The following is a 25,645-nucleotide window of genomic DNA, read 5'->3' on the forward strand; positions in this document are numbered from 1 at the left end:
TGTTGTCATTATGGTGGTACTTAATGAATACTTAGGTCTACTACACTACTGTATTTAATGTTGTCATTATGGTGGTACTTAATGAATACTTAGGTCTACTACACTACTGTATTTAATGTTGTCATTATGGTGGTACTTAATGAATACTTAGGTCTACTACACTACTGTATTTAATGTTGTCATTATGGTGGTACTTAATGAATACTTAGGTCTACTACACTACTGTATTTAATGTTGTCATTATGGTGGTACTTAATGAATACTTAGGTCTACTACACTACTGTATTTAATGTTGTCATTATGGTGGTACTTAATGAATACTTAGGTCTACTACACTACTGTATTTAATGTTGTCATTATGGTGGTACTTAATGAATACTTAGGTCTACTACACTACTGTATTTAATGTTGTCATTATGGTGGTACTTAATGAATACTTAGGTCTACTACACTACTGTATTTAATGTTGTCATTATGGTGGTACTTAATGAATACTTAGGTCTACTACACTACTGTATTTAATGTCATTATGGTGGTACTTGGTGAACAACGTCTGAGAACCACTGCTATACAGTATTAGACTTATTACTGAACAATTCCAAATGGTTAGAAGAATATGTCCATATTCTACAATGAATGACTAGGACTAATAATAATAATTGACAAAGTATATCTTTCGTAGTATTGTCAGTTTGCTTGGTACCTCTGACACAAACTTGGTGGTGGCGTTGCTGAGGGTCTTCAACATGGGCGTGGCCTCGGCGTAGAACAGCGACATGCGATTGGCCATCTCGTTGTTCACCTCGTTTTCTGCTTCCAGCTGCCACACAATCCCAACACTGACTTCAACACAACTTCATCAAAGTACACCCAGAAGAAAATGAAAGTGGCCTCAAGTTAGTCCCACACTTCATGTCATATTGATCTTTCATTGACTAGAAGATTTTTTCTCAAGTTCACAAGCATCTTGTTTGATCCAATTATTGATCCTTGTATGTAGTTTTGAAGTCTAACAGCTGTTCCTAGCACAATCATGACTTCTGTCAACACACCTCCAGCCCAGGTTGCAGTTTGTGTGCGTACTAAAAGCTCAACATGAAGGCTGATAGGTCAAATGAACTTCTGTCAACACACCTCTAACTTGGCTAATGTATGACTTCTTACTGTGAGGAGATGGCAGCATAGCACCTGTCTAGTGACTTCTGTCAACACACCTCTTGGCTCACATTTGTATTTACTCAAACTAGACAGCAGATGGCAGCATAGAACACCGACAATCTAGAGAAACATGCAAAAAGACAGTACAGTGACTTCTGTCAACACACCTCTTACCATGCAAACTAATGTGTGTGTTCCCACTACGACTAGGAACCACATCAAGTCTACTCCTACGGTTTAGGAGGTCAGGAAAATGACAGGATGGTGACTTCTGTCAACACACCTCTTACTGATCGAACTCGGACTTATGTGTGTGTTCCCACTACGACTAGGAACCACATCAAGTCTACTCCTACGGTTTAGGAGGTCAGGAAAATGACAGGATGGTGACTTGTGCGGACACAGCCATCAAACTGGGAGGTATGTTCTTGGGGAGTACATTGGGTGAGGTGTCTAAACTGGGACTTATGTTCTTGGGGAGTACATTGGGTGAGGTGTCTAAACTGGGAAGTATGTTCTTGGAGTACATTGGGTGAGGTGTCTAAACTGGGACTTATGTTCTTGGGGAGTACATTGGGTGAGGTGTCTAAACTGGGAGGTATGTTCTTGGGGAGTACATTGGGTGAGGTGTCTAAACTGGGACTTATGTTCTTGGGGAGTACATTGGGTGAGGTGTCTACACTGGGAAGTATGTTCTTGGAGTACATTGGGTGAGGTGTCTAAACTGGGACTTATGTTCTTGGGGCGTACATTGGGTGAGGTGTCTAAACTGGGAGGTATGTTCTTGGGGAGTACATTGGGTGAGGTGTCTAAACTGGGACTTATGTTCTTGGGGAGTACATTGGGTGAGGTGTCTACACTGGGAAGTATGTTCTTGGAGTACATTGGGTGAGGTGTCTAAACTGGGACTTATGTTCTTGGGGCGTACATTGGGTGAGGTGTCTAAACTGGGACTTATGTTCTTGGGGCGTACATTGGGTGAGGTGTCTAAACTGGGAGGTATGTTCTTGGGGAGTACATTGGGTGAGGTCTCTAAACTGGGACTTATGTTCTTGGGGAGTACATTGGGTGAGGTGTCTACACTGGGAAGTATGTTCTTGGAGTACATTGGGTGAGGTGTCTAAACTGGGACTTATGTTCTTGGGGCGTACATTGGGTGAGGTGTCTAAACTGGGACTTATGTTCTTGGGGAGTATATTGGGTGAGGTGTCTAAACTGGGAAGTATGTTCTTGGAGTACATTGGGTGAGGTGTCTAAACTGGGACTTATGTCCTTGGGGAGTACATTGGGTGAGGTGTCTAAACTGGGACTTATGTTCTTGGGGAGTACATTGGGTGAGGTGTCTAAACTGGGAGGTATGTTCTTGGGGAGTACATTGGGTGAGGTGTCTAAACTGGGACTTATGTTCTTGGGGAGTACATTGGGTGAGGTGTCTAAACTGGGAGGTATGTTCTTGGGGAGTACATTGGGTGAGGTGTCTAAACTGGGAGGTATGTTCTTGGAGTACATTGGGTGAGGTGTCTAAACTGGGAGGTATGTTCTTGGAGTACATTGGGTGAGGTGTCTAAACTGGGACTTATGTTCTTGGGGAGTACATTGGGTGAGGTGTCTAAACTGGGACTTATGTTCTTGGGGAGTACATTGGGTGAGGTGTCTAAACTGGGACTTATGTTCTTGGGGAGTACATTGGGTGAGGTGTCTAGACTGGGAGGTATGTTCTTGGAGTACATTGGGTGAGGTGTCTAAAGTGGGAGGTATGTTCTTGGAGTACATTGGGTGAGGTGTCTGTACCTGCTGGTTGTTGAGGCGGTTCCTGCTGATGGTCCTTCTGTAGTAGCTGAAGTCGTTCTGGATGGCAGGATTGGTCATCTAAACACAGACGTGAGCGTCAGCTGACATGTGACAGCAGACACCATCTTGTTGTTCCTCCACCTTGAGTTCGTCAAAGCTGAGCGTGAAGTGCAGGATCTCAGCAAACTGTTTGGCCAGGGCCTGCTCTCGCTCCAGGTGCTGCATGGGGGCGTAGGGGGGGCTGGTCAGCGCCTCCAGCAGGCTGCGCAGGGCGTTCTCTGCAGGGACAACAAAGGGAATCAGCTCCAAGAAGACAGCATTTCACGGAGTTAGAAAGTGTGAAGGCCACCTCATATCTCTGTGTCAGCCATTAAAAATGCATCAGGGCCTTCTATAAATACAAAGTGTTTCATCTAAAGGGCCCCTCCTGCTGGGGGATTAGACAACAAGCAGCCATGATGGCTGAGGGCCACTTTAAATACTGTAGACATCATCTAGACCTAACCAACAAAGGGCCACTAAATGGCTTTGAAGCTCCTTGGTAGGTAATAGCTCGATTTCTTTATGGGCAGGAGAGCTAGGTAGGTATAGCTAAAACAGGTAGCTAGGTAGGCTAAATCGACAGCTAGGTAGTTATATCAAATAGATTGATTGTTAGGTAAGTAGCTAGCTCAAAAGGTAAATAGCTAACTCAGCTATAGCTAGCTTGATAAATAGCCAGGTCAGTCGATAATTAAGTTGCTTTTTAGGACTGTAGGGAAATAAATATTTACGGAGGTAAATAGCTAACAAGACAGGTTGGTAAATAGCTAGCTTGATAGATAGCTAGTATAGTAAATAGGTAAGTTGCTTGTTAGGTCTGAAGGGAAATAAATATTCAGGAAGGTAATCACTAGTATAGTAAATAGGTAAGTTGCTTGTTAGGTCTGAAGGGAAATAAATATTCAGGAAGGTAATCGCTAGTATAGTAAATAGGTAAGTTGCTTGTTATGTCTGAAGGGAAATAAATATTCAGGAAGGTAATCGCTAGTATAGTAAATAGGTAAGTTGCTTGTTATGTCTGAAGGGAAATAAACCAGGAAGAAGGTAAATAGCTAACTCATAGGGCTGTGAATGTTTGGGCACCACACGATTTGATTCTTGTGGGTAATGATTCAATTCAGAGTCCATTCTTGATTGAAAACGGCTAAATCGAGAGGAAGGTAAATAGCTAGCTTGATACTGTAGATGGCTAGGAGAGTAAATAAATAAGTTGCTAGTTAGGTTTGAAGGAAAATAAATAGGTAGGAAGGTAAGTTGCTAATTAGACAGGTAGGGAAATAGCTAGCTTGATAGATGGCTAGAAAATGACATTTGTAAGTTGCTAGTTATGTTTTTTAGTTAAATAGATGGATAGGAAGTGAACTAGTCAACTCGGCAGGTAGGTAAATAACAGGCTTGACAATGTAGATGGCTTGGAGGGTAAATACATGAGTTGCTAGTTAGGTCTGTGGAGAAATAAATATTCAGGAAGGTAATCGCTAGTATAGTAAATAGGTAAGTTGCTTGTTAGGTCTGAAGGGAAATAAACCAGGAAGAAGGTAAATAGCTAGCTTGATAGATAGCTAGTATAGTAAATAGGTAAGCTGCTTGTTATGTCTGAAGGGAAATAAACCAGGAAAAAGGTAAATAGCTAACTTGTAGGGCTGTGAATCTTTGGGCACCACACGATTTGATTCTTGTGGGTAATGATTCAATTCAGAGTCCATTCTTGATTGAAAATGGCTAAATCGAGAGGACGGTAAATAGCTAGCTTGATACTGTAGATAGCTAGGAGAGTAAATAAATAAGTTGCTAGTTAGGTTTGAAGGAAAATAAATAGGTAGGAAGGTAAGTTGCTAATTAGACAGGTAGGGAAATAGCTAGCTTGATAGATGGCTAGAAAATGACATTTGTAAGTTGCTAGTTATGTTTTTTAGTTAAATAGATGGATAGGAAGTGAACTAGTCAACTCGGCAGGTAGGTAAATAACAGGCTTGACAATGTAGATGGCTTGGAGGGTAAATACATGAGTTGCTAGTTAGGTCTGTGGAGAAATAAATATTCAGGAAGGTAATCGCTAGTATAGTAAATAGGTAAGTTGCTTGTTAGGTCTGAAGGGAAATAAACCAGGAAGAAGGTAAATAGCTAGCTTGATAGATAGCTAGTATAGTAAATAGGTAAGCTGCTTGTTATGTCTGAAGGGAAATAAACCAGGAAAAAGGTAAATAGCTAACTTGTAGGGCTGTGAATCTTTGGGCACCACACGATTTGATTCTTGTGGGTAATGATTCAATTCAGAGTCCATTCTTGATTGAAAATGGCTAAATCGAGAGGACGGTAAATAGCTAGCTTGATACTGTAGATAGCTAGGAGAGTAAATAAGTTGCTAGTTAGGTTTGAAGGTAGGAAGGTAAGTTGCTATTTAGACAGGTAGGGAAATAGCTAGCTTGATAGATGCTAGAAAATGACATTTGTAAGTTGCTAGTTATGTTTTTTAGTTAAATAATGGGTAGGAAGGGAACTAGTTAACTCGGCAGGTAGGTAAATAACAGGCTTGACAATGTAGATGGCTTGGAGGGTAAATACATGAGTTGCTAGTTAGGTCTGTAGAGAAATAAAAGGTCAATTGCTCTGTTGGTAATAAGGAGCGTAATTAGGTATGTTTCTTGTAGGTAGCTAAAGAAATATGTGGGAAGGAGACAAGATGGACAGAAGCTTGGTAGGTAAATGGCCCGTCGGGTAAATAGTTATCTAGGTCAATGTACAGTACAGGCAGGATGTTAACGAGCAAGTTAATGGCTAATTGAGTAAATAGAAAGCCAGATAGGTGGGTAAATAGCCAGCTAACTAGATAGGTAGGAGGGTAACTAGCTAGTTAGGGAGGTAAGTAATGGCCTGCAAGCTACTAGGTAGGTGGGTATAGGAGGCAGGCAAATGTTTGACAGGTTGGTTAAACAACTATCTTGCTGGATGAAATTAATAAATAGATGTACAGTAGAAGACCACAGTAGAGACATAATCATAGAATACATATATAATAATAATATTATTACATTGGAAGTAATCAGAATACATATATAATAATAATATTATTACATTGGAAGTAATCATAGAATACATATATAATAATAATATTAATACATTAACATCAATTATTGGTGAGTGAGAACATAATGTTCACATTATTAGTAGGCTGAGCAGAGGCGGACTCCATCCTTCTCTCTCGCTCGCTGTTACTGTAGCAACGTGTGTGTGTGTGTGTGTGTGTGTGCGTGCGTGTGTGTGTGTGTGTGTGTGTGTGTGTGTGTGAGAGTGTGTGTGTGTGTTTATGTGGTGTGTGTGTGTGTGTGTGTGTGTGCGTGTGTGTGTGTGAGTGAGTGTGTGTGTGTGTGTGTGTGTGAGAGAGAGCGATAAAGAGACAAGGTGAGTCTGCATATAAAACAACACTGTCTGAATTAAACATGACACTTTTGCCTTTAAAATGAATGTTGAAGGTGTTAATATTGTTGAATATTATGTTTCTTCAAAGGCTTCTTCAGTCATGTCCTACTTAGTCCCACTTCACCTCTCCAAATACCATCACTTACACACTACTGGACATACTATACACAAGGACAAGCGGTATAAAATGAAGGGATGCCACTCACCCAGTCGCAGGGAGAACTCATAGAAGCGCTTGAGTTTGGCCACCAGGGGGCAGACGGCGTTCCAGGCCTTCTCCTGCAGAGCCAGCTCACCTGGGTTCTGAATGGCCTGCAGGTGAGGCACACAAGCAAGAGTTACGTCACTAGTTGCCTGTTTCCTGCTTTCTCTTCCACTCACTTCTCGTATCTCCTGCCCGGCGCCGTTGTAGGACTGCAGCTCGGCCAGAATCCCGTGAGCCTCCTCCAGCACGGCGCTCACCTGGTTCCACACGGCGGTCTCCGCCTCGGTGGGCTGGGCATCTGAGAGCGGACAAGGAAGGAAGGAAGGAAGGAAGGAAGGAGGATGTGAGGTAGGAAGTGGGAAGGGAGCGTGGGATGTTGTCGGTGGCCCGAGGGAACATAAAGAAGAAGGTTTGTGTGAATTGAAGCCACCGTCGCCCCCTAGTGGACCGCCCAAGAACAGCTGTAATACACTTCTCCACCACTTGTGGCAGTAACGTGTCAGTCTGATATGGTCACAGTCAAACCTGCTCCAATAACTTTAACTGCTAAATTCATTTCACTTTGTCATAGTAGCAAATATCCATAGCATGTTTATGACCTTCTTAAAATATGTTTGAGCACCACCAGAACCTTCTAGACATGAAATAACAGCCACATAGTCACCTTTATTCTAATAGGACTATGCTGCCTGCGGCTGAGCCAATCACTGGCCAGCGCGCTCTCATTGGTTTGGTCTCAATTCTGCTCTACTATTAATATCTTTACAACCTTTACACATTTTTACGCGGATTTAGGCCCAAAATACGTAGAATGTGCTTCAAAAAAGAAACCAAGAAATATGTGATAAAGTGAAGCGCGATGTGGCGAGGGACAACTATATTATTTAGTATTCAAATGTTTATTTTAGCACTGCATAATTATTAGATATACATGTATTTTTAGTACTTTCTTTTGTAGTATTTGTTTCTAAGCATGTTGTTGTATCATAATCTTTGTGATTCATATCATTTGACAAGGTTTAGACCTGTTCAACTGTAAGTGGGTCAATATCATTATTCAGAACAATTACAATCTACAAACCCCGTTTCCATATGAGTTGGGAAATTGTGTTAGATGTGATTTGCAAATCCTTTTCAAGCCATATTCAGTTGAATATGCTACAAAGACAACATATTTGATGTTCAAACTCATAAACTTTATTTTTTTTTTGCAAATAATCATTAACTTTAGAATTTGATGGCAGCAACACGTGACAAAGAAGTTGTGAAAGGTGTCAATAAATACTGATAAAGTTGAGGAATGCTCATCAAACACTTATTTGGAACATCCCACAGGTGTGCAGGCTAATTGGGAACAGGTGGGTGCCATGATTGGGTATAAAAACAGCTTCCCAAAAACTGCTCAGTCTTTCACAAGAAAGGATGGGGCGAGGTACACCCCTTTGTCCACAACTGCGTGAGCAAATAGTCAAACAGTTTAAGAACAACGTTTCTCAAAGTGCAATTGCAAGAAATGTAGGGATTTCAACATCTACGCTCCATAATATCATCAAAAGGTTGAGAGAATGTGGAGAAATCACTCCACGTAAGCGGCATGGCCGGAAACCAACATTGAATGACCGTGACCTTCGATCACTCAGACGGCACTGTATCAAAAAGCGACATCAATCTCTAAAGGATATCACCACATGGGCTCAGGAACACTTCAGAAAACCACTGTCACTAAATACAGTTGGTCGCTACATCTGTAAGTGCAAGTTAAAGCTCTACTATGCAAAGCGAAAGCCATTTATCAACAACACCCAGAAACGTCGCCGGCTTCTCTGGGCCCGAGATCATCTAAGATGGACTCATGCAAAGTAGAAAAGTGTTCTGTGGTCTGACGAGTCCACATTTCAAATTGTTTTTGGAAATATTTGACATTGTGTCATCCGGACCAAAGAGGAAAAGAACCATCCAGACTGTTATTGACGCAAAGTGTAAAAGGCAGCATGTGTGATGGTATGGGGGTGCATTAGTGCCCAAGGCATGGGTAACTTACACATCTGTGAAGGCACCATTAATGCTGAAAGGTACATACAGGTTTTGGAACAACATATGCTGCCATCTAAGCGCCGTCTTTTTCATGGACGCCCCTGCTTATTTCAGCAAGACAATGCCAAGCCACATTCAGCACGTGTTGAAACAGCGTGGCTTCGTAAAAAAAAGAGTGCGAGTACTTTCCTGGCCCGCCTGCACTCCAGACCTGTCTCCCATCGAAAATGTGTGACGCATTATGAAGCGTAAAATACGACAGCGGAGACCCCGGACTGTTGAACGACTGAAGCTCTACATAAAACAAGAATGGGAAATAATTCCACTTTCAAAGCTTCAACAATTAGTTTCCTCAGTTCCCAATCGTTTGTTGAGTGTTGTTAAAAGAAAAGGTGATGTAACACAGTGGTGAACATGCCCTTTCCCAACTACTTTGGCACGTGTTGCAGCCATGAAATTCTAAAAAATAAAGTTTATGAGTTTGAACATCAAATATGTTGTCTTTGTAGCATATTCAATTGAATATGATTTGCAAATCATTGTATTCCGTTTATATTTACATCAATTTCCCAACTCATATGGAAACGGGGTTTGTACATCAAATATTAATATGCTGAATTTTTTGGGTAAGATAGAAATAATCTTTTTTTTTAATGATCAATATTAATAATATAAATGTATATATGTTTAAAACAATGTATACCTTTTATTTACACTTAAGATGTTTATTATATTATTTGTGGTTGTAGTTTAAAAGTGTATAAATTCATTTCGACATGAATTATAAAATACATTGCTTCTAATAATAGTAGTAAAACTATTGATACAAGAAGTTAGTGTGTCCTTCAATGTGTGTGTGTGTGTGTCACTTTAAGAACACACAATACAGCTGCTGTGTCGTTTGACTGCAAAGTGCAATGACAAAAATGGTATTGTGTGATGGTTTTGAGGTTGTGTGCTTCATAATCATACATACATTTATTGTGTGTATGTTAGGCAGAGGTGGGTAGAGTAGCCAGAAATTGTACTCAAGTAAGAGTACTGTTACTTTAGAGATGTATTACTCAAGTAAAAGTAAGGAGTAATATTTACTTAAGTAAAAGTAAAAAGTATGTTGTGAAAAAACTACTCAAGTACTGAGTAACTGATGAGTAACCTGTTCCTTTAATGATGACGGCAACAAATAATACACAAAAACATAAAAATAGCAATGAGCAAATTCAGAGCCAGGAATATCTCTTAAGCAACTAAAACAATAATATATATTAAATAATAATACATTAACATAAAAAAAATGAAGGCAAATTGAGCCACAATAACTTAACAGCATCATAGGCTCAGTAGGCAGAGATTGATTGATTGATTGATTGATTGACACTTTCATTAGTAGATTAGACAGTACAAATGGCAACACCCCAATAAGTTTTTACACTAGTTTAAGTCGGGCTCCACGTGTGACGGTCATGTGACCGCCTGGCTCTGTTTGATTGGTCAAAGGTCACCAGTGAGTGTATTTGATTGGTGAAAGGCAGGCATGTGATAGATCCTACTTTCAAGGTCTGTCTGACAAAGCAAAACAAACAAAGCGTGCATTAACAGATGGATACAAATCAGTAGCGAGCTGAATGTAGATAAAAGTAGCGGAGTAAAAGTAGCCTTTCTTCTCTATAAATATACTCACGTAAAAGTAAAAGTATGTTGCATTAAAACTACTCTTAGAAGTACAATTGATCCCAAAAGTTACTCAAGTAGATGTAACGGAGTAAATGTAGCGCGTTACTACCCACCTCTGATGTTAGGGCTGGGCGATATGGATGGAAAAGTATGTCTGGATATATTTGGACTTATATTGCATATATTTTAGGGTGAAAGTACACATATAAAGATATTCATTTTGGAGCCAGATTCAGTGAAATTGAAGTGTAAAGACTTGTAAACACCCACTTAGTCAAGATGGCTATTAACAGTACTTTTAGTAACCAGCTAGTCAACTATATTAATAATTATTGATGTCAATCAGCATGATTATCTTGAAATGATTTTTTGATTGGCTCCTGTGTGTGTACCTAATGTTGTGGCCTGAGAAGAGTGGGACCGAAGAGATGACAACAACACAACAACGCTCCATCCTGCAGCCTCCCACAATGCACCTCTGCAGACGCTCACAACTCAAGCACACGCACACACCCACTTACCCACTCACTTACTTTCAAAGTCCAGGAAAAAATGAGGACAGTTCTCCAAGTCCTTGCCAAGGACCTTGATGAGGTTCCCCATGGCTGGCGACCTGGGAGCACAGAATGCAGACAACAATGGTTTCAAACATGCTGCCTATTTCATTACTGAGCACTCTTTGGGAGTCGCACCAGCTCCTCATCCATTTCCATGGCCACAGTAACCTGATAACAGTCTGCCTGCTGCACCCAATGCTCTGGAGATGTTTCCTCGTGTGGCCTCAGAGCACACGCTGAAGTCAACATGTTCAGTCACAACATTAGGTACACCAAGATCATGGACATTTATTTGGCCATCCATTTGCCTTTTTCAAGCCTTACATGGATTCAATTCTTTAACATGTCAATCAATCAATGATTTCATTGATACACAACAAGCAACTCAAACATTCTGAATAGGATTTCATGAAATGAAAAAAAACAACAATCTGTCCAACACAACATATATAAATAAATAAGGCTAATAGAACTAAGCCAAAATATAATGACATTTTTCCATGACAGTAATAAAGTAATGCAAGTTGTGTCTGCTGCTTAGAAAGGCAACATTCAATTGTAGAACATAAAGAAATCCTAACAGTGAACTTAGTTACTTTTGCCTCCAGTTGAACCATGAAGGTAAACATAAACTACACATGTTGTTGTCGAGTTCTTTCACCCTAAGGTATTTTCTTTCTCGTCAGTCCTGTGGATTTACATTTGCTGAGGTCGCCGCTAATAACGCCCGGTCTCGGCCTAGCAGCACAAGCGGATTTGTACTGTTTCACGCTAGTGAATTTTAGGCCGACTTATCAGATGTTATTGTGTTGAAGTTTGTCTTTAACCCTCCTCGTTAAATATCTGCAGAACACGCTTTGCAAAGTACGAGTGAAATGAAATGAAGAAAGCCCACATTGGTGACTGCTGGGTCATGATGCATTTCTCTGTACACACGCAGTACCAGAACATCACAAACAAGACACCATAACATAGGGCTGCTTTTCTTAACCCAATTGACCTTGGGCCCAACTTTTTCACGACAGAGGGACCCGGGGCCCACTCAAGCATTAACACTGAATTAGTCATCTTACTCTTGATTTGAATGGTATTTCATTTTGATATGTTTACAAACTTGTCAGAAGATATGAAAGTATGTCTTAATCACTAATATTATTTAACACATAAACCTTAGGCTGATTAGAAAAATAAATACTAACTAAATACACTGCAAAAGAAAGAACTCATTAATAACAGTCGAAAAATAATTTAACTTAAAATGATGTTGTGCTAAAATTATACAAAATTTACAAATGTGTTTTTAAATATAATTAAAGTGCAAATAAAAATACATCTTCAGCACTTTAGTCATAATTTCTGCACTAAACAAACTTCTTCTGTTTGTTAGAGATTGTCATTACTGCCACAAGAGGTGGGAAAGTGTATTGCGGCCCATACGGACCACAGCTGAGAAAAATATGGTTTTTTGCCAGCCCTATGGCTCAGAAAGAGTGGCGTAGGAGACGGGAGAGGCTGAGACCCAGACCACAACAGAGAGACCGAGAGGATAAGCCTTTATTATTATCTGCTCATTTTGTTCACTTGAATTGAAAAGAATGAGCTATTATTGGTTGATAATATGCTGCATCAAGCACCAGAAGTGTGCATTGTTACCATTGCAGGGGCAGAAGACAAAATTATGTCTCATAATGGGCAGAAGACATAAGTTATGTCTCATAATGGGCAGAAGACATACGTTATGTCTCATAATGGGCAGAAGACATAAGTTATGTCTCATAATGGGCAGAAGACATAAGTTATGTCTCATAATGGGCAGAAGACATAAGTTATGTCTCATAATGGGCAGAAGACATACGTTATGTCTCATAATGGGCAGAAGACATAAGTTATGTCTCATAATGGGCAGAAGACATAAGTTATGTCTCATAATGGGCAGAATACATAAGTTATGTCTCATAATGGGCAGAAGACATAAGTTATGTCTCATAATGGGCAGAAGACATAAGTTATGTCTCATAATGGAGTGCAGTTCCTTGAGACCTTATTTAATTTGCTTAATGAACACAACTTGAGTGTAAACCCACTGAGGGAATGAAAGTGCTGTCTTAAAAGGAGCGGGCGGGGCACAAACGTTGCTCTTTTTGCAATAACACCATTTGTGACGCTTGGTTGGAATGACGGCGATAATTTGGTGCGTTGCCAAGATGCGGAAAGTCAACGTGCAGGTAAAAAAGGTATTTGACGGCTCAAATAAACGAAAGACGAGTGTCGCTAGGAAGGGCACCAAAACCTAGGGAAGGCTGTGCAAAACGAAACTAAACTGATCAGGGTATAGTCAAAATGGAATGCTGGAGAACAGCAAAAACTGACGAGTGAAAAGGAGAGGCGTCCACAACGTATCAAACATACATGAAGAAATGCTTTGACAAAGCCTCAACTCAAATAGCCGTTTTTACAAAATGAAAAGAGCTGGGAGGAGAAGAGGCTCGGAGTGAAGCTGCTAGCAGGAACACACAAACAAAACAGGAAGATCCAGCAAAATAAGAGCGCTAAAGCGGAAGTTAGAAAGTAAACACAGGAAAACAATACGAGGCTCAGATCATGACACTCAGCAGACTGAACCAGCAGCGCCATGTCGTGCTTGATGGCAACTTTACCTGTCATTCCCAACACTTTACCTGTTATTCACAATCCTCATGTAACACTTTACCTGTCATTCACAATCCTCATGTAACAATTTACCTGTCATTCACAATCCTCATGTAACACTTTACCTCTCATTCATAATCCTCATGTAACACTTTACCTGTCATTCACAATCCTCATGTAACACTTTACCTCTCATTCACAATCCTCATGTAACACTTTACCTGTCATTCACAATCCTCATGTAACCCTTTACCTGTCATTCACAATTCTCATGTAACACTTTACCTGTCATTCACAATCCTCATGTAACACTTTACCTGTCATTCACAACCCTCATGTAACACTTTACCTCTCATTCACAACCCTCATGTAACACTTTACCTCTCATTCACAACCCTCATGTAACACTTTACCTCTCATTCACAACCCTCATGTAACACTTTACCTCTCATTCACAACCCTCATGTAACACTTTACCTGTCATTCACAACCCTCATGTAACACTTTACCTCTCATTCACAGCCCTCACGTAACACAGGCTTTTCTTTTTTCATGCATTCTAAGTTGTAAAATAGGGCAAGCAGGAGGTGGCTAACAATGGGAGTAGACTATGGTCTCAATCAACAACGTTGCTTCAAACTAAGTTCCAAAGGACATGCACGTGGAATTGAGGTTTTGTGGATGTTGTTGGGATGACAAAAGGAGGACATTTGAAAGCAGTTCTATGAAGATGTCTCCTGCTGTGACCCAGCACGCAGAGCAGGAAGGATGAGGGAGGAGTGAAAAAGGATGTGGTGGTGGACACGTCATTAGTGTGAAAGGTCCTAAAGAAAGATGCCTGTGCTTGTGTACCTAATGTTGTGGCCAGTGACTAGCGCAGAGCAGCCCTGGGCTTACGGTTGCTAGGTAACCGTTGTCCCGGTGATGTGGTCTCCTCCAGGCTGGTAAAAGTCCCCAGTCAAATGATACGCAGCTGATATGATAGCGGCCATCTTTAACATCCTTCTTCTTCTCACTCTCCTTTCAGGCCACTACACTGACAACTTTGTGCATTTGTAGGCCTCCATTTCAACGTTCTCTTGTTTTGATGCAAGTATTTATTTACAGTTGTGTTTTCTTGTAAAAATAACACTTCTTCAGTCTTCCTGGTCTGACCTCAAAGTGTCTGCAGGGTTCCCCCACCACTACAATCTATCCATGACATCATCCTCTCATTTGCATATTTGCCCTGTGATGTGTTTAGTGTCAGGTTCAAACACCGAACTATCTATTGCACAAGACAAGAAGCAAGGAATCAGTTAAGTTTTGCTCATGAGGAGAAAGGTTTGGTGCTGCACACTCAGTTACAGTCTCCCACCACGCTCTAAGGTACAGCCCCCGCACTCCTCTATTTATTCAGGAGTTCCCTAGTTAGCATCCCTCTAAAGGGAGTGGCCACACATATCATGCGAGCAGCTTAGTACGCACAATATGTGATATTTCAGAACGGAATGTGCTGGGGGCCTTGTGATTGCCTTGTCTCTGTTTAGTCTGCGTGCTGTCGTCTTATCTTCCTTGACGTCCTTGAAGTCCACCACAAGTTGTGTGCCTTTGCACAGATAGAAAAGTATACTTGAGCACAATTGATGATAACTATAGCAACGGCCTTTAAGCATAAGAGTTGTGTGATAACTTATACATAATTATTCCAACAAAAATTGAAACAGAAATTGCCCATTTTCACGGTTTTTGTGTCCCAAGCCCGTGGGGGCCCAGCAGGACCCCGCTGCTCGTTGAGAAGAGCAGTACGTCAAAGGGTCTCAGAGAATGTTTTTGAAAAAGACCTTTTCAAGCTTGCTAAATATTGATCCAAGTATTATTATTCTCTTCAGTTCACGCAGATTATTGGCTTTGTTCAATGCCTGCAAATTCCCCGCACTTTTTGTACAATCAGAATTCTTTTTGCCAATCAATTTCTCTCAAACGTTTACGTCTGATCAAAACTTCTGTTTCTTTCTTGTGTCCACCAAGAAAGAACAACAACAACATATATTCCATCCTCGTCCTCCTTCCTGTCCCTGCCTACAGTGCTAAGCCTTCTGGGTAAAAACTTCCTAGTTGAGGTGTGTTTCTATATTCCACATGTTGTTATCCGGGGTAGGACTCATTCATTTTCATTGATTTGACATTGAAATGTGGTCATTTCCCAACCAACATTCTACAACACAAATACAACGTTGAAGAAACATGCTTTCTGACAACATTTAATCAATGTCAGGTTGTGACCTTGATTTGACATTGAAATTTGGTCATCACCCAACCAACAACGTTGTCTCAATTTACAAATACAACTATTTCACAACGTTGTTTCAAAGTCCCTTTTAAAGGACTTGTGTCATCAACGTTGTATCAATGATGTGTGCCTGCTGGCAAGTGTTGTTGTAGTAGACACTGTACCATCAATGTTGTATCAGTGTTGTGTGCCTGCTGGCAAGTGTTGTTGTTGTAGACACTGCACCATCAACGTTGTATCAGTGTTGTGTGCCTGCTGGCAAGTGTTGTTGTAGACATCGCACTGAGAGACCAAGCAGACTGTGCAGTTAGTCAAGCAGAGTTGTCAATGAAAGTGTGTCTGTGGCACTTTTGGCTTCCTCTCCACTACACAGCTGGCATTTGTAGTCCCAAGCAAGAACCTCTTCAAACCACGGAGCTCTTCCCACATGGCGGCTGAAAGGCAAGAAGCTGGCTGCAAACAGGAAGCCAAGCGACGCTCGCGGCCTCCTTTCAGTTCTACCCTCAAAGGTTCCTCCTGTCGGCCCCTGAGGGTTCCTTCTGCCACTCAGTCTATAATCTCCATATGGAAGTCTTCTTATCATTGCAACCACCCTCAGTCCTCTGCACACTCTCACAAGTCACTACCACCCTCAGTCCTCTCCACACCCTCACATGTCACTACCACCCTCAGTCCTCTCCACACCCTCACAAGTCACAACCACCCTCAGTCCTCTCCACACCCTCACATGTCACTACCACCCTCAGTCCTCTCCACACCCTCACAAGTCACTACCACCCTCAGTCCTCTCCACACCCTCACATGTCACTACCACCCTCAGTCCTCTCCACACCCTCACAAGTCACAACCACCCTCAGTCCTCTCCACACCCTCACATGTCACTACCACCCTCAGTCCTCTCCACACCCTCACAAGTCACTACCACCCTTTGTCCGCTGCACACCCTCACAAGTCACAACCACCCTCAGTCCTCTCCACACCCTCACAAGTCACTACCACCCTTTGTCCGCTGCACACCCTCACAAGTCCCCTACCCTGCCTAAGCTTCTTGCAACCTGACCGTGATTACCTTTGCTTGTGTGGACTCCTGCAGGACTCTTCACCGCATCAACTTGTCAGCTCCACACGCTGGTCGAGCGTCAGCAGCCGCCACCTGACAGTCAGACAGACAGCACACAGTCAGACAGACAGCACACAGTCAGACAGACAGCAGACAGTCAGACAGGAAACCAGGTTTGTTGTTTGCACATTTCAGTCGCACGCAGTCGGAAAAAAAAAAAAGCCAGGTACTTCCTGTGCATGTGGATACAAAAAGATGTTCCATTGGTACAAAATGATGTTTCATTGGTACAAAAAGATATTTCATTGGTACAAAATGATGTTTCATTGGTACAAAAATATATTTTATTGGTACAAAAATATGTTTTATTGGTACAAAATGATGTTTCATTGGTACAAAAATGATGTTTCATTGGTACAAAAATATATTTTATTGGTACAAAAATATGTTTTATTGGTACAAAATGATGTTTCATTGGTACAAAATGATGTTTCATTGGTACAAAAATATATTTTATTGGTACAAAAATATGTTTTATTGGTACAAAATGATGTTTCATTGGTACAAAAATGATGTTTCATTGGTACACAATGATGTTTCATTGGTACAAAAATGATGTTTCATTGGTACACAATGATGTTTCATTGGTACAAAAATATATTTTATTGGTACAAAAATATGTTTTATTGGTACAAAATGATGTTTCATTGGTACAAAATAATGTTTCATTGGTACACAATGATGTTTCAATGGTACACAATGATGTTTCATTGGTACAAAAATATATTTTATTGGTACAAAAATATGTTTTATTGGTAGAAAATGATGTTTCATTGGTACAAAATGATGTTTCATTGGTACAAGATGATGTTTCATTGGTACAAAATGATGTTTCATTGGTACAAAATGAAGTTTCATTGGTACAAAATGATGTTTCATTGGTACAAAAAGATGTTTTATTGGTACACAATGATGTTCCAATGGTACAAAATGATGTTTCATTGGTACAAAATAATGTTTCATTGGTACAAAATGATGTTTCATTGTTAGAAAATTATGTTTCATTGTTAGAAAATGATGTTTCATTGGTACAAAATAATGTTTCATTGGTACAAAATGATGTTTCATTGTTAGAAAATGATGTTTCATTGGTAGAAAATGATGTTTTATTGGTACACAATGATGTTTCGTTGGTATAAAAAGATGTGTGCTTGTACCAATGGATAATGCAAAGTAAGACTCCTGCATCAGAGCAGTAACAGAAGACATGTTCACACAACTCAAACTGCTGCAATGCTGACTTGATTACTTTTAACACGACCAGGTGCAGATGAGGTTTTTGCACAGGTGCAGATGAGGTTTTTGCACAGGTGCAGATGAGGTTTTTGCACAGGTGCAGATGAGGTTTTTGCACAGGTGCTGTTGTGGCTCCTACACTAAAGTGGAGTTTAGGATAAAAGGATCCATCAGAGAGAGATAGTTCAGCCAGCAAAGTGACAGATAATTACCTGTGGGTCAGTTACTGGATACTTTCTAATACGCCTTGGAGACTTTGTATGTGTAAGTCATGTGCAACTAGAATTATTTGATACTTGCGCTGTTTTTATTGTTCAATTATTATTATCTATGTCTAGCTTGTGTGCTATTGTGTGCTTTGCTGTTGTGTAGCTGCTAGCTCCTAATAGCCTATGGCCTGGCACAAGTACCACCTGAAAACACTCCCCAAGTACCACCATAATCACCAACATGACATTGTAATCATCACAATTATTAGTATTATTATTCTCACCATTTGGCGAGTTATTGACTTGTTTTGGTTGGAGTTACTGCCAGTTAGTACTTGTATTCATGTACGTGTATATTGTACATATGCTTTATGTGTATATTGTACATATGCTTTATGTGTATATTGTACATATGTTATATGTGTATATTGTACATATGCTTTATGTGTATATTGTACATATGTTATATGTGTATATAATACGTATGTTAGTACTTGTATATTTTGATTGATTGATTGAGACTTTTATTAGTAGGTTGCACAGTGAAGTACATATTCCATACAATTGACCACTAAATGGTAACACCCCAATAAGTTTTTACACTTGTTTAAGTCGGGGTCCACTTGAATTGATTCATGATACAGATATATACTATCATCATAATACAGTCATCACACAAGATCATCATCAGAGTATGCACATTGAATTATTTACATTATTTACAATACGGGGTGTGGGATGTGGAGGGTTTGGTTGATATCATCACTTCAGTCATCAACAATTGCATCATCAGAGAAATGGACATTGAAAGAGTGTAGGTGTGACTTGGTAGGATATGTACAGCGAGCAGAGAACATAGTGAGTTCAGATAGCATAAGAACAAGTATATACATTTGATTATTTACATTTGATTATTTACAATCCGGGGAGGTGGGATGTGGAAGGGAGGGTGTTAGTTTAGGGTTGAAGTTGCCTGGAGGTGTTTTTTTACTGCGGTTTTGAAGGAGGATGGAGATGCCCTTTCTTTTACACCTGTTGGGAGTGCATTCCACATTGATGTGGCATAGAAGGAGAATGAGTTAAGACCTTTGTTAGATGGAAATCTGGGTTTAACGTGGTTAGTGGAGCTCCCCCTGGTGTTGTGGTTATGGCGGTCATTTACGTTAAGGAAGTAGTTTGACATGTACTTGGGTATCAGGGAGGTGTAGCAGATTTTATAGACCAGGCTCAGTGCAAGTTGTTTTACTCTGTCCTCCACCCTGAGCCAGCCCACTTTGGAGAAGTGGGTAAGAGTGAGGTGTGATCTGGGGTGGAGGTCTAGAAGTCATCTGACTAGCTTGTTCTGGGATGTTTGGAGTCTAGATTTGAGGGTTTTGGAGGTGCTAGGGTACCAGGAGGTGCATGCGTAATGGAAAAAGGGTTGAACAAGAGTTCCCGCCAGAATCTTCATGGTGCTTTTGTTGACCAGAGAGGAGATTCTATAGAGAAATCTCGTTCGTTGGTTGACCTTATCCAACAGTATAGCGTGGTTAACGGTGTCAAAGGCCTTCTGAAGGTGCAGCATGACCATGCCCACGTCCACATCATGTTTGATGTGCTCGCTCACATAGAGAAGGCATGTGTCAGTGGAGTGGTTAGTTCTGAAGTCAGATAGAGAAGGCATGTGTCAGTGGAGTGGTTAGTTCTGAAGTCAGATAGAGAAGGCATGTGTCAGTGGAGTGGTTAGTTCTGAAGTCAGATAGAGAAGGCATGTGTCAGTGGAGTGGTTAGTTCTGAAGTCACATAGAGAAGGCATGTGTCAGTGGAGTGGTTAGTTCTGAAGTCAGATAGAGAAGGCATGTGTCAGTGGAGTGGTTAGTTCTGAAGTCAGATAGAGAAGGCATGTGTCAGTGGAGTGGTTAGTTCTGAAGTCACATAGAGAAGGCATGTGTCAGTGGAGTGGTTAGTTCTGAAGTCAGATAGAGAAGGCATGTATCAGTGGAGTGGTTAGTTCTGAAGTCAGATAGAGAAGGCATGTGTCAGTGGAGTGGTTAGTTCTGAAGTCAGATAGAGAAGGCATGTGTCAGTGGAGTGGTTAGTTCTGAAGTCACATAGAGAAGGCATGTGTCAGTGGAGTGGTTAGTTCTGAAGTCAGATAGAGAAGGCATGTGTCAGTGGAGTGGTTAGTTCTGAAGTCAGATAGAGAAGGCATGTGTCAGTGGAGTGGTTAGTTCTGAAGTCAGATAGAGAAGGCATGTGTCAGTGGAGTGGTTAGTTCTGAAGTCAGATAGAGAAGGCATGTATCAGTGGAGTGGTTAGTTCTGAAGTCAGATAGAGAAGGCATGTGTCAGTGGAGTGGTTAGTTCTGAAGTCAGATAGAGAAGGCATGTATCAGTGGAGTGGTTAGTTCTGAAGTCAGATAGAGAAGGCATGTATCAGTGGAGTGGTTAGTTCTGAAGTCAGATAGAGAAGGCATGTGTCAGTGGAGTGGTTAGTTCTGAAGTCAGATAGAGAAGGCATGTGTCAGTGGAGTGGTTAGTTCTGAAGTCACATAGAGAAGGCATGTGTCAGTGGAGTGGTTAGTTCTGAAGTCAGATAGAGAAGGCATGTGTCAGTGGAGTGGTTAGTTCTGAAGTCAGATAGAGAAGGCATGTGTCAGTGGAGTGGTTAGTTCTGAAGTCAGATAGAGAAGGCATGTGTCAGTGGAGTGGTTAGTTCTGAAGTCAGATAGAGAAGGCATGTATCAGTGGAGTGGTTAGTTCCGAAGCCGGATTGTAATTTGTGCATGAGTTTATTAGTGGCAAGGTAACTATCGACCTGTTCATAAACTATTTTCTCCATGACTTTGGAAATGGAACTGAGAATAGAAACAGGTGCCTGTTCACATGTCCCTGAGTGGCAGCCTAAAATAATGTTCCTCTGCTGTGGTCCGTACTCAGTTGTATTACACCTTTCCGCCACTTGTGGCAGTAGTGACAATAGAAGACTTGTGGCAGTAGTGACAATAGAAGACTTGTGGCAGTAGTGACAATAGAAGACTTGTGGCAGTAGTGACAATAGAAGACTTGTGGCAGTAGTGACAATAGAAGACTTGTGGCAGTAGTGACAATAGAAGACTTGTGACAGTAGTGACAATAGAAGACTTGTGGCAGTAGTGACAATAGAAGACTTGTGGCAGTAGTGACAATAGAAGACTTGTGGCAGTAGTGACAATAGAAGACTTGTGGCAGTAGTGACAATAGAAGACTTGTGGCAGTAGTGACAATAGAAGACTTGTGGCAGTAGTGACAATAGAAGACTTGTGGCAGTAGTGACAATAGAAGACTTGTGGCAGTAGTGACAATAGAAGACTTGTGGCAGTAGTGACAATAGAAGACTTGTGGCAGTAGTGACAATAGAAGACTTGTGGCAGTAGTGACAATAGAAGACTTGTGGCAGTAGTGACAATAGAAGACTTGTGGCAGTAGTGACAATAGAAGACTTGTGGCAGTAGTGACAATAGAAGACTTGTGACAGTAGTGACAATAGAAGACTTGTGGCAGTAGTGACAATAGAAGACTTGTGGCAGTAGTGACAATAGAAGACTTGTGGCAGTAGTGACAATAGAAGACTTGTGGCAGTAGTGACAATAGAAGACTTGTGGCAGTAGTGACAATAGAAGACTTGTGGCAGTAGTGACAATAGAAGACTTGTGGCAGTAGTGACAATAGAAGACTTGTGGCAGTAGTGACAATAGAAGACTTGTGGCAGTAGTGACAATAGAAGACTCGTGACAGTAGTGACAATAGAAGACTTGTGGCAGTAGTGACAATAGAAGAGAAGAAGTCATAGAGAATTTCCTTAAGTGCAAAAACGATGACTAAAGTGGTGAAGATATATTTTCATTTGCACTTTAATGTTATTGACAGTTTAGTTAAGAAACAAATTCATTATCAATTCAGTTTATTTTGGTACTTCACAATTGTAGGATTTTTTTGTTGTCTTTTTGTGCAGAAGATTTGAACAACACTTATTTTTATAATCAGCCTGACCTAAGCCTGAAGTTTATGTGTTAATTTCTCACCTAACCCTTCATTCAGTCATGTCCTACTTAGTCACACTTCACCTCTCCAAATACCATCACCACTTACACACTACTGGACATACTACACACAAACACACTACTGGACATACTACACACAAACACACTACTGGACATACTACACACAAACACACTACTGGACATACTACACACAAACACACTACTGGACATACTACACACAAACACACTACTGGAGCTACTATACACAAACACACTACTGGAGATACTACACACTTACACACTACTGGACATACTACACACAAACACACTACTGGACATACTACACACAAACACACTACTGGAGATACTATACACAAACACACTTACACACTACTGGAGATACTACACACTTACACACTACTGGACATACTACACACAAACACACTACTGGAGATACTACACACAAACACACTACTGGACATACTACACACAAACACACTACTGGAGATACTATACACAAACACACTTACACACTACTGGAGATACTACACACTTACACACTACTGGACATACTACACACAAACACACTACTGGAGATACTACACACAAACACACTACTGGACATACTACACACAAACACACTACTGGAGATACTATACACAAACACACTTACACACTACTGGAGATACTACACACTTACACACTACTGGACATACTACACACAAACACACTACTGGAGATACTATACACAAACACACTTACACACTACTGGAGATACTATACACAAACACACTTACACACTACTGGAGATACTATACACAAACACACTACTGGAGATACTATACACAAACACACTTACACACTACTGGAGATACTATACACAAACACACTTACACACTACTGGACATACTATACACAAACACACTTACACACTACTGGACATACTACACGCAAACACACTACTGGAGATACTATACACAAACACACTTACACACTACTGGAGATACTATACACAAACACACTTACACACTACTGGAGATACTATACACAAACACACTACTGGACATAGTATACACAAACACACTTACACACTACTGGAGATACTATACACAAACACACTTACAAACTACTGGAGATACTATACACAAACACACTTACACACTACTGGAGATACTATACACAAACACACTACTGGAGATACTATACACAAACACACTACTGGAGATACTATACACAAACACACTTACACACTACTGGAGATACTATACACAAACACACTTACACACTACTGGAGATACTATACACAAACACACTTACACACTACTGGAGATACTATACACAAACACACTTACACACTACTGGACATACTACACACAAACACACTACTGGAGATACTTACTACACACAAACACACTACTGGAGATACTATACACAAACACACTTACACACTACTGGAGATACTATACACAAACACACTTACACACTACTGGAGATACTATACACAAACACACTTACACACTACTGGAGATACTATACACAAACACACTTACACACTACTGGAGATACTATACACAAACACACTTACACACTACTGGAGATACTATACACAAACACACTTACACACTACTGGAGATACTATACACAAACACACTACTGGACATAGTATACACAAACACACTTACACACTACTGGAGATACTATACACAAACACACTTACAAACTACTGGAGATACTATACACAAACACACTTACACACTACTGGAGATACTATACACAAACACACTACTGGAGATACTATACACAAACACACTACTGGAGATACTATACACAAACACACTTACACACTACTGGAGATACTATACACAAACACACTTACACACTACTGGAGATACTATACACAAACACACTTACACACTACTGGAGATACTATACACAAACACACTTACACACTACTGGACATACTACACACAAACACACTACTGGAGATACTTACTACACACAAACACACTACTGGAGATACTATACACAAACACACTTACACACTACTGGAGATACTATACACAAACACTACTGGAGATACTATACACAAACACACTTACACACTACTGGAGATACTATACACAAACACACTTACAAACTACTGGAGATACTATACACAAACACACTTACACACTACTGGAGATACTATACACAAACACACTACTGGAGATACTATACACAAACACACTACTGGAGATACTATACACAAACACACTTACACACTACTGGAGATACTATACACAAACACACTTACACACTACTGGAGATACTATACACAAACACACTTACACACTACTGGAGATACTATACACAAACACACTTACACACTACTGGACATACTACACACAAACACACTACTGGAGATACTTACTACACACAAACACACTACTGGAGATACTATACACAAACACACTTACACACTACTGGAGATACTATACACAAACACTACTGGAGATACTATACACAAACACACTTACACACTACTGGAGATACTATACACAAACACACTTACACACTACTGGACATACTACACACAAACACACTACTGGAGATACTTACTACACACAAACACACTACTGGAGATACTATACACAAACACACTTACACACTACTGGAGATACTATACACAAACACTACTGGAGATACTATACACAAACACACTTACACACTACTGGAGATACTATACACAAACACACTTACACACTACTGGAGATACTATACACAAACACACTTACACACTACTGGAGATACTATACACAAACACACTACTGGAGATACTATACACAAACACACTTACACACTACTGGAGATACTATACACAAACACACTTACACACTACTGGACATACTATACACAAACACACTTACACACTACTGGACATACTACACACAAACACACTACTGGAGATACTATACACAAACACACTTACACACTACTGGAGATACTATACACAAACACACTTACACACTACTGGAGATACTATACACAAACACACTACTGGACATAGTATACACAAACACACTTACACACTACTGGAGATACTATACACAAACACACTTACAAACTACTGGAGATACTATACACAAACACACTTACACACTACTGGAGATACTATACACAAACACACTACTGGAGATACTATACACAAACACACTTACACACTACTGGAGATACTATACACAAACACACTTACACACTACTGGAGATACTATACACAAACACACTTACACACTACTGGA

At 40.4% G+C, this 25,645-nt stretch overlaps 1 protein-coding gene across 1 annotated transcript in view; it reads right to left on the reverse strand.

Annotated features, from left to right (window-relative positions):
- fam49al (family with sequence similarity 49 member A, like) overlaps window positions 1–25,645 on the reverse strand; it is a 36,385-nt gene that overhangs the window by 3,096 nt on the left and 7,644 nt on the right. The window contains exons 2-8 of the mRNA XM_061982316.2: window positions 16,872–16,955; window positions 10,858–10,937; window positions 6,793–6,914; window positions 6,618–6,723; window positions 3,091–3,227; window positions 2,950–3,027; window positions 704–820 (exon numbers count right to left, since the gene is read on the reverse strand). Coding sequence (XP_061838300.1) covers window positions 704–820; window positions 2,950–3,027; window positions 3,091–3,227; window positions 6,618–6,723; window positions 6,793–6,914; window positions 10,858–10,927 — 630 coding nt within the window. The 5' untranslated portion in view covers window positions 10,928–10,937; window positions 16,872–16,955. The remainder of the gene's footprint in view (window positions 1–703; window positions 821–2,949; window positions 3,028–3,090; window positions 3,228–6,617; window positions 6,724–6,792; window positions 6,915–10,857; window positions 10,938–16,871; window positions 16,956–25,645) is intronic.

This window comes from Nerophis lumbriciformis, linkage group LG21 (assembly GCF_033978685.3).
Source record: "Nerophis lumbriciformis linkage group LG21, RoL_Nlum_v2.1, whole genome shotgun sequence".
NCBI lineage: Eukaryota > Metazoa > Chordata > Actinopteri > Syngnathiformes > Syngnathidae > Nerophis > Nerophis lumbriciformis.